Here is an 11161-nt window from a genome sequence, read left to right as displayed (position 1 = left end):
GTGCAGAGCCCTGGGCTTTGTAATCCCACCCCTCCACCCAGTTCCCCAATCACCCCCCCGGCTTTAAATAATAATAAAAAGCATGTAATAAAATATGGTGCCTGTGCAAGTTTCAGGTTGATGGGGGAAACCCAAGCAGCCTGAAAATAACCAACCAAATGCAATGAGAACATAGATACATAGGTGAAGGGTGGGATCATGTCCCCCTGCATGATAATGAGGGATCTACCCATGCCACATGTGGCCCTTCTCAAATAAAAAAAAAAAAAATTAAATAAAACACCATTCTGTCTCTCTTCATATTGGTGACTACACTTCTAATATTTATGACCAAAACAGCCCCTCAATAGAGAAATGCAGCAGGTGGGAGAGTGTAATTGCAAATGTAATTAGATGTCAAATAGGTCACATTGTATGATAATTTATGTAATCCAAGAGAATATGTTATATATCAGGCTCTGTGTCATGGCATGTTTTCAAAATGAAGTGTGGTGGGGCACTGGAATTCATTAATTTGTGAACGGGGCTACAGATAGCAGTGATCTTACCCCTGGAGGTAGGCCTTCATGTCAGAAGTGTATATCTGATGTATTCACCAGTAGTTATTATTATGAGGTACATTTATGCATATTTATATTTATTAAAACTGCTAAATACCCAAAATACATGCATGTATTGATGAGAATTATGTAAAAGATTTTCCTCACTATTACAATGGCTCCTTAAACCCAAGACCTCTGCAGCTCCTTTGAAGATATCACACAACTGTCTAAGCAATGGACAAAGATGAACCTGCAGTGTCTTAAATACACAGATATGTTAAGGTTTTCATGACACCCTCATAGAACTATAGTTACCTCAAGTACCTATGTGGAGTTTATGTATTTCTTTATTTTACCTTTATTCAACTAGGAGGTCACATTGAGATTCAGAACCTCTTTTCCAAGCGAAACCTGGCCATAGTAGCACTCAGCACAATCAATACAAAGCAAGTTACGGTAAATGAGAATGAAACATATAGGTAAAAATATTTTTGTCAAACTTTTTACTTTATACTTCTTTTGCAATGCACTATACAGAATATAATTCTTAATGCTAAACATTTCATCAGTATCTCTCAATGGGCCAAACTTGGTATCCACCCCCCAACCAATGTGAGGAGTAGGAGGGGTATAGAGGATGTTAAATGGCCTTCTGGCTTTCACTAAACACTTACTGTCTCATCATGCTGAGATGGAAGCCACAATAGACATATCTGATCTATGTTTTCCACAAATGCTCAATGCTTCTTGTAAAAAGATTGTCCGACCTTACTTCACTGCTATGCTGGTGTACACTGTGCTCTATGTTATTTCACTGGTGACTACTACTCTCAACCTGCTGGTTATCATTTCAATTTCACACTACAAGTAATGTTGTTGCCTATCTGTACTCTGTGATAATTTGATGCCATGCTTTATTGGGAAAGATCTTGATTTGTTTCTCCTCTCCAGGCAGCTCCACAGTCCCACCAACTTCCTGCTCCTCTCACTGTCTATCTCCGACTTCTGTGTGGGACTCCTTATGTTTTTTCAGATTCTCTTTGTGGATGGATGCTGGCTTCTTGGTGATATATTATGCCTTGTATACCAGTTAGTGTCCTTCATAGTAACCTGTGCTTCAATGGGAACAATAGTGCTTATATCAGTGGACCGCTACATTGCAATTTGCCAGCCTTTACATTACTACACTAAAGTCACTGAGCGTAGAGTTAAGTTTTGTATATGTCTTTGCTGGTTTTGTTCCACTTTTTATAACTTAATGGTGCTTAAAGATAATATGGAAAAACCAGGCAGCTTCAGCAGTTGCTCTGGAGAATGTGTGGCTGCTATTAATTACTCTGTGGGCCTGATTGACATCTTCATATCTTTTATTATACCTGTCAGTGCCATTGCTGTTTTATACATGAGAGTATTTGTTGTGGTTGTGAGCCAGGTTCGGGCAATGCACTCCCAGATCACAGCAGCGAAATCACAAAGAACAGTATTAGCAAATAAATCTGAACTTAAAGCTGCCAGGACTTTAGGGGTTGTCATTGTAATGTTCATTGTTTGCCTATGTCCTTATTACATTGTTGTAATAGGCCAGGATGCTTATTTTAATGCTTCATCTGCAGCTGTTGTAATCTATTTGATCTATTTCAACTCCTGTTTGAATCCACTGATATACACGTTTTTCTACCCCTGGTTTAGAAAATGTCTCAGATACATAGTGACACTTCAGATACTGCAGCATGGTTCTAGTAGGGCCAGTATAATGTGAGGGGACAAAGGAAAAAGAAATCAATCTAACATATAGATTTCAGTCTATTTTTCCAAATAAATTATAATTTTATGCAAAACTGTCTTTATTGTCTTATATGTGTCTGAAGCAGGAGACTGAACATGCACTGTTTAAGAAAAGGGGTTCTGAAATGATTGCTGAATGTTATTATTTACTAGTTGTTAAAAATGCTACCTTAAAAAATACTGTATTTTTTCAGTGTTTTCAAAATGTTCAACTGCTTCATTGGACATGCACACAGATTTGTTGGACACTGGACCTTGGACACTGAGTTAGTGTACGGTCTAGGCCAGGGGTGGGCAAACTTTTCGGCTCGCGGGCCACATAGGGTCCTAAAGTTTGGCTGAAGGACCGGACAGAAAATAAGACATAACGTGTTAAGAGCTCGACTTCATGACATCATCACGTTTATGTAGACACATAAAAGCGAATAAATCTGTTCCACTGCACACGACATGGAAATAAACATCATGAGCTCAACGTTCACAAATTTGAGTAAAAATAACTCAAAGTCAAACAGTCACACACAGACACCTGCAAATGCAGTAAAACTGGACACTATGAAGTTGCACTTATTGACATTTACATCTCAGAATTTTCAAGTTTTCTAAGTTTTACTTTTACCAACTTAAAATGGAAGCAGTGCAGTCTTATATCTTGAACACCAACTACTTCACTCATGGTCCGAATAACTCTGGTAAGAACACTTTCCCATAAAGCATTGCGGCCAATATAATACGCCGCACCTCAACGTATATGTAGTGCGCCATCTACTGGGAAACGCTGGAAATGCATGACAAATAAAACATCAACAAGGTTTATTTTTGTAATTTCTTCCAGTTCGGCGGGCCGGATTAAAAGGTTTAAAGGGCCATATACGGCCCCCGGGCCGTAGTTTGCCCACCCCTGGTCTAGGCCATTACAAATCATTCCTTATGAGTAATTGAAAAGGGATCTAATTTCTAATAGCCAATTTTCACTTTTGTTTTGTTTTATTTTTTATTAATTTACAAAATGAATCTATGTTTTCAGTTTTAATCAACAAAAATATGACACTGACAGAACATATGACAAAAATTTTCATTTACCAAAATAGCACTTGCCTCATTTACAAACAGGCTAAGACATTATATTGAGTTAATGATTGAATACTTAAACTCCTTAAAAAGTAATATGGTTACTGTATCGGTCTGTTGAGCTGTGGAGGAAACACAAAGTTCTTCTGTTTCTCTGTTTTTCTATGTGTAAGACAGTGCATTTAACATGTATATTTTGTACTGAAAATTCCATTGTTTTAGTGTGTTTTATCTTTGTATCATGACAATACAAACTGGGAAGTGCAGTTTTTCATAATTATAAATGTCATGCCACTAGAACACATACTTGCAACAGATGTTTTTTTGTTTTGTTTTGTTTAGTTTTTTTCACCACTGCAATTATTTTTGAAGGTTGTATATTACGCAGAATTGACAGTTGGGAGCTTTAAGTCATGTTGGAATGTTGTTACGTCATCAGAAACATACGTGGAGAAACCCTTTATCATTTGTCTGGTTCTATCTCCAAAGTTCATCTTCGGAGATCTCATAAAATTTTTTGATGTCATGAAGCTGTAATTTTCAAATTAATAGCTACCTTTTACCTTTCATTTAGAAGAGACTGGAAATTCCAGCTCTGAAATTATCCAAATGATTCTAGTAAAGGTTGAGTTTAAACCATGCACAGTGGAGCACTTCCTGTATTCCCACATGACATTTTCTGTTTGAGAAAAGAACTTATTCAGGATTTGTGTGTTAAACATGTGTCAGTGAAACAAAACACAAGTCTCGGTATGTTTGTGATGATGAAACAACATTATAACATGAAAAATAGTGAAAATAGCATAATATGGGATCTTCAGTTCTTGATGCAAACTTTCCCTCCCCATGAGCACATGCAGGCTACAGTGGGAGGAGGAAATAAACTTATATAGGTCAGATGGAGAGATGCCCAGATGCTCATTCTCTCTCAGACTAAACATGTAAAGATGGAGACAGCAGAAGAAGATAACTTATGTTTTCCACAAATGCTCAATGTTTCTTGTAAAAGGATTGTCCGGCCTTACTTCACTGCTATGCTAATTCACACTCTTCTATATCTTCTTTCATTGGTGACTACTGTTTTCAACCTGCTCGTTATCATTTCAATCGCACACTACAAGTAATTACACTTTATTCAACAATCTTTCAAATGCAATTGCTTATCTTGGCTGGACCTTAAATGTCTCTCTTCTTCAGACAGCTCCACACTCCAACCAACTTCCTTATCCTGTCATTGGCGGCGTCTGACTTCTGTGTGGGACTTCTTATGTTCTTTCAAATTCTGTTTGTTGACGGATGCTGGCTGCTTGGCGATGCAGTGTGTATTGTGTATCAGCTTGTGTCATACATTGTTACCAGTGCTTCATTGGGGACTATAGTGCTTATATCAGTAGAGCGTTACATTGCCATTTGCCAGCCTCTACATTACCATACTAAAGTCACTGACAATAGAGTTAGATTCTGTGTATGTCTTTCCTGGTTTTGCTCAACGCTTTATAACGTAATAGTGCTTAAAGACAGTGTGACACAAATGGGAAGCTTTAACAGTTGCTATGGGGAGTGTGGGGCTGCTATTAATTACTTTGTGGGTATAATTGACATCTTAGTTTCATTTCTTATTCCAGTTACTGCCATATCTGTTTTATATATAAGAGTATTCATTGCTGTTTTGACCCAGGTTCGGGCCATGCGCTCCCACATTACAGGCGCAAAATCCCACAGAGCAGTATTGGCAAATAAATCAGAACTAAAGGCTGCCAGGACATTAGGCATCATCATTGTGATGTTTATTATATGTCTGTGTCCGTATTACATTTTGATAATAGGACAGGATACACTGTTCAGCACTATTATATATCTCATTTACTTTAACTCTTGCTTAAATCCAGTCATCTATACTTTTTGTTACCCCTGGTTTAGAAAATGCCTAAAATATATTGTCACACTTCAGATACTGCAGCCTGGCTCCAGTAAGACCTGCATACTGTCCAGTGATAAATAATGTGTTAGTATGAAATGAACTCTTAATAATAATGATCTAAAAATGTGTGTGTATTGTTACAGGGTAAGTATGTAGTAAGTTAAGAATACAAACACTTTGATATGATATTGAAAATATCCTTGTGCCTTGTGCTTTTCAGAATCAAAAAGTACTAAGATTTGTTGCATAGAAGCTGAAATCCATGAAATAGGTGTAAATATGACAGATTTAGAATTCAGTCCTTTTAGTCACTAAAAAACTCATCACTAATACCAGTCATAATAACATTTACAATAAATGTGTTGGAACATTGCAATAAACAGGAAGTTACATAAAAACCAGGTGTGATCTCTTATTAAGAAATAAACAATTTCATATGCTCACAGATTTGATTAGTTATCAGCCATGTTTTACATTATTTTTAAAAGTGTTATATGTAGCACAGTATATGTCTGTGGCTGGAAGGGGTGAAGATGACATTTATTATTTTAAGAGTGGGCTCAAGATAAACCCTTTTTAGCTCATTCTTTCATCTGTTTTATTATTATGAGCATTTGTATTTACTATTTTATATTATGTTCAAGTATTACTCTCTTTCTACCCAAATTTGTATAGATGCCTTTTTGTACATTTTGTTTCCTTTGTAGGAGCCCTCTGTGCCAGGAGAGGTAGTCAGCTGCAGCTGCCTGTCTCGTAGGCTCCTGGGGCGCTGTGTGGGCCTCGTCTCTCCCCTGGGCCTTGTGTCTGTGTCCTGGTGACTGAGTGTGGCTCTCTGCTCGGCTGTTGTGTGGGTGGTTGGTTGGAAAGTTGAGTAGTTTTTCCATGATTATAAAGCACTTTATTGTATGAAAAGATAAATAAATAAAGTCTGATTTGCCTCAGTATTCCACATAATTAAAAGTAACAGAGGAGCTCAGAGCATGGAATGTGCAGTTCGGTGGTTGAGGCGGAGGTGCTTCGGTTCTCCGGATCAGTTCAGTTGGATTTTATTTTTACCAGAGTGACTGCAACCTTTTCCCTGAATAAATAAATAGTTATCACGCAAACACATGGTGTTGTGCAGTGTTTAAAGGCAGTGACCACAACAGCAGAGCAGAGCTCAGGTCCTCGTGTGAGTGTCATAGCAATAAGACCAGTCCCACACTGAGCTGGAGCCTGAACTGGGTGCAGTCTGAGCCAGTACAGTCCAGTATGACACATAATCATGCAATGGACGTTTTTAATCACTGGAAATTTACGGTCTGATTTGATTTACAAGTTGAATTTTATAGTGTTTGCAACTTTAACCCCATTCACTGTTACATGCTGATTTCAATTAGGTATGACTTAAACCACAGTAAGGCATTTTCTAAATGTAGGTACTTATAATACACACAAGCATTTTCTACCAGCACAGAGTTGTCTAATGCAATGCCTAAAACCAAAGAGTTAAAAAAATAATAAAAGTGTTGTGGATTAGTGGTTTTTAGCAACTTGGTTTGCCAAGAAGCAGTATGGGGTCAAAGATGACTTTTTTAGATTTTTCTTTTTTTTTATGCATCCATAGAGCAGATTTAATTTGTAGGACACCCCCCTTCTAAGCAGAGAGCAAAGTAGGAGGAGATATGAGGAAACAGACATACACTCCCTAACTTGACCTAGATAAAAAAAAAAAAAAAATTATAAAGTCATTATTTTGTATTAGGCCTTCACTGAATACCTTGAAGGCTCCAAACTTTCTTTCTGCTGCTCGATTACCATGTTACATTTTCAGTGGTCTAGAAGTATTGGTGCGATTGACTGACATGATCCAGACAGAACAGCGGCTCTGCAGGAGACATGCGCAGTGACAGGAGGAATGGGAGCAGCAGATACTCACAAGCCTTGAGCACCCTTTTGTGACTTAGCTTTGCTAAAGTAGCTATCTAGCTAGTGTATTTAGTATTTATCTATCTGGTAGTAGAATCTAGTAGTGTACTTAGTTCTTTGTGCGTAGTTCAAATGTTCCATGTGGATTTACTTTTTAGATCTTTTGGATTTATTTTTTATTAGAAGTTCTAAGTTTGGAAATACACTGTGACGTTTTTGGACCTTGGAATCACTGTAAATTTGGTAAGTGGACCTTTTGAGTTTGCAACTGAGTACCCCTGCTTTATGATTTAGAACACTGCTTAAAAGCCTGTAATAAATCATTAATATTATTTTAATTAACTAGCATATTATTTTCTTAATCCCATGAGGGCCTCTGTCTCACATTATATATACAATAATATAGTATCCTAATATATTATGATTATAACATATTATTATAATAATTCTGATCAATTGTAGCCTATAAAAAAATTATATATATGTTATATAATATGCGGCCCTGACCAACACTGATTTTATAACTTCTGCTCCTCCTCCTATATGGGAATACTAAACACACACAGCCCCAATAGGGTTCTGAAGTCATTAATGCAAAGAAACATTTTTTATGGGATTTGTGCACAAAAGTGAAATCTTTCTTACACCTCACTCATGTAATGTTAATGGGAGTCCAAAGGAAGGAAAGACCAAAGAAAACTGTACCAAATGGAGAAACCCACATCTTTAAAACCTGATCATTTGGAATAATCTTGAGTATATTTTAGTACCGTATTTTCCAGGTGATTAGGCGTTTTCCCAAACTTTTTTCACATATAAACCGCACCGGACTATAAGGCACATTAAACGAAACACAACAGTTAGGTAAATCAGTCAAACTTTATTTAACGCTTTTACTCCTTACGTTAACTCTCAACTTTGTTAATTTGTAACACGTAAAAAACAAAAAAACTGTCTGAGACCGATAAATTGTCAGCGTATTCACAATAACTCATAATACGGTTATAACTAAAAATAACACATTAGGGCGTTATCACATAGTTCGATTATTTGGTCCGCACCAGGCAATAAAATTGTTATTATGTAGCAAATACACTCCAGTGTGGTCCGCGTTCACACCAGCAAACGAACCAAAACTGGTTCGATTGACGTGTCTCTGTTTCCCGGGAAAACAGCGATACCTCCAGTTACCAACACCGATGTTCCTGTTAATACCACGGGCCGTCCTCATCTCAAATTATCACCATGAACTCATAAAACAGCAACATGTAGAACTTTGTACAAACTCACTGCATCAGCCCAGAGTTCGGGTAACAGCAGCAGCCAACAGCGCTCACAGTAGCACGCAGCTCCTCAGGACGGTGCTGGGGTCTGGTCCTTGGTCTTCTGTCGTCCTACAAGCGCGTTGGTCAGATGGTCCGGAGGCTCCATCCTCCATGTGCTGGTACCAAACGGTGGCGAGCAAGACCAGTGCTTGATGGACTGAGTCCGAGCGGGTACGTTCCGTCGTCAGTTTCCGTGCGGGAAAAGCAAGAATGCGCTGTGGACTACAGGTCCGGACGGGCTGCTCTGGTCCTCCGCACTCAAGAACCGCGGCTGGTTCCGAGGTGGTGCAGCATCCGGACAGAAGCGTGAGTCCAGTTTGGTTTGTTATATTGTAACGGCAGTTATGAAATGAAAACCGTAAGAACAGGTTGGCTCGTACTTCAGCTTTAATAGAAGCGGCAAAATAGCAACAGTGCAGGGTTAAGTTTCAAACACTCCTGCCTAACTCATGGTCTGAACGCTCCCCCACGAAAATGACTGCCTGTCAATAACTAGCCCCAAATAAAAACAATCCCATAAAGCATTGCGACAGTTTGTAGGTCGCTACACAGCCCCCCCCCACTAGCACGATTAACTGTCCCCAGTTAGCTGTCAACAACAAAGTCACTCAGATGTGAGGGGAGTCTCCGTTGCCTCCGAGGGCGATGCGGTGACTTGCCATTGGTGGCTGCCGCAGGGCTACTTGATGACGACTGGATTTGGTCTCCTGAAGCCCGCACTGTTGGAACCAAGGGCTGGTAGGGGGCAAGCCGATCTCGGTGAAGAACTACAACCCTACCCCTCTGAGATAGTTTCACCTGATACACAACATCTGACAGTCTTGCAAGGACAACACATGGCCCCACCCAATGGCTACAAAGCTTAGGCGAGTGTCCTTTCTTCCTAACTGGGCTATAGACCCACACTTTATTACCCACGCTGAAATCCTGCCCCTTGCAGCGGAGATCATAAGCCCTCTTCTGTTGGATTCCTGCACTGGCCAGATGTTCCCGGCAGAGCTCATGGACTAATTGAAGCTGCTCCACCAAGTTGAAGAAGTAGTCCAGTCCAGGCTCCCCTCGCACTTCTGGCTCCGGGGGGGACCCAAAGACTAGGTCCACTGGAGTGCGTAGCTCATGGCCAAACATTAGTGCAGCGGGAGTACACCTTGTCGACTCCTGCACAGCAGTTCTGTACGCCCACAAGACCAAGGGGAGGTGACAATCCCAGTCCCACTGTCGGTGGCTGGTGAGGATGGCAAGCTGCGTGGTTAGTGTTCGGTTAAAACGTTCAACCAAGCCATCACTTTGTGGGTGCAACGGGGTGGTCCTGGTTTTCCTTATTCCCAGACGCTGGCACACCTCCTGGAACACCTTAGCCTCAAAGTTCCGCCCTTGATCACTATGGAGTTCCTCTGGCACTCCAAACCGACAGAAGAACTCGTCAACTAGTTTCTGTGCAGTGGTAGCAGCACTCTGGTCAGGAATTGCGTACGCCTCCGGCCACTTTGTAAAATAGTCCATAGCCACAAGAATGTACCAATTCCCTTGGTCTGTGGCAGGGAATGGGCCTAAGATGTCAACGCCCACCCTCTCCATGGGTGCACCCACCTGGTATTGCTGCAATGGGGCGTGGGACTGACGAATAGGGCCTTTCTGTACAGTGCAGGTATCACACCTGTGATCAAACATCTCCACGTCGCATCTGCACCCTGGTTGTCTAAGTCGCTGTAAGGTTTTGGTAACGCCAAAATGTCCAGCACCCACTGCCCCATGAACCCACTGAAGGACTCTAGCTCGCAGTTTATGAGGGACCAGGAGCTGCAGTATCTCTCTCTGTCCATTTGGGGAACTCCAACAATGGCAGAGGACCCCATTCCGGACATTGAGGTTGGGCCACTGGGAGTGCAGAGCTTTTGTCTCAGAGTCCAATGCTGATATGTTTGACCACTCTGGGCGTTGGCCATCTTCCACCCAGGAAAGTACTCGAGCTAGAACTGGGTCCTGTTGTTGGTCTTGCTGGAGCTGCTGAGGGTCGATGGCCTCTTCGGGGTCTGACACCACCACACATTGCAGTGCTGCTACTTTGGCACCAGGACTATGCTCCTCTGCCCGTTGACAGAAGAGGCACGTCTCGTCACATGGCCTCCGTGACAGGGCATCAGCATTACTGTGAATTCGACCTGCCCTATACTGGATGTCAAAATCATAGTCCTGTAGGATCTCTGTCCACCTGGCTAACTGCCCTTCGGGTTCCTTAAAGTTCAACAGCCAGGTGAGTGAAGCATGGTCAGTCCTCAGAACAAACCGCTGACCATACAAGTACGTTCGGAAATGGTGAAGACCTAAGACCACTGCTAGCAGCTCCCGGCGGGTAACACAATAGTTCCTCTCTGGTTTGCTTAGGGAGCGACTGTAATAGGAAATGACCTGTTCACCATGCTCTCCCTCCTGGGAAAGTACGGCACCCAGACCCACGTTGCTGGCATCGGTGTCCACGATAAAGATCTTTTTTGGGTCTGGATAGGCCAACACTGGGGCTTCAACCAAGGCACAGTGCAGGTGGTTGAAGGCTGCAGCACTGTCCACTGGAAGACGTGTTTTTTCTGGGTCAACTTGTGGAGGGGCCT

At 41.1% G+C, this 11161-nt stretch overlaps 2 protein-coding genes across 2 annotated transcripts; both read left to right on the top strand.

Moving 5' to 3' along the window:
- Positions 1 to 1233: 1233 nt before the first annotated feature.
- Positions 1234 to 2301, top strand: LOC110156048 (trace amine-associated receptor 13c-like). The gene is made up of 2 exons (XM_020920234.2): positions 1234 to 1409; positions 1494 to 2301. Exons 1-2 carry the CDS (start codon positions 1234 to 1236, stop codon positions 2299 to 2301), a joined length of 984 nt encoding a protein of 327 aa, XP_020775893.2.
- Positions 2302 to 4345: 2044 nt separating this feature from the next.
- LOC110156047 (trace amine-associated receptor 13c-like) lies at positions 4346 to 5400 on the top strand. The gene is made up of 2 exons (XM_020920233.2): positions 4346 to 4518; positions 4596 to 5400. Exons 1-2 carry the CDS (start codon positions 4346 to 4348, stop codon positions 5398 to 5400), a joined length of 978 nt encoding a protein of 325 aa, XP_020775892.2.
- The last annotated feature ends 5761 nt before the right edge of the window (positions 5401 to 11161 follow it).

This window comes from Boleophthalmus pectinirostris, unplaced genomic scaffold, assembly GCF_026225935.1.
Source record: "Boleophthalmus pectinirostris isolate CB_2022bp ecotype Guang Dong unplaced genomic scaffold, ASM2622593v1 HiC_scaffold_1, whole genome shotgun sequence".
Classification (NCBI taxonomy): Eukaryota; Metazoa; Chordata; class Actinopteri; order Gobiiformes; family Gobiidae; genus Boleophthalmus; species Boleophthalmus pectinirostris.
The sequence above is the reverse complement of the archived record's forward strand: the minus strand, read 5'-3'. Positions and strand labels throughout refer to the sequence as shown.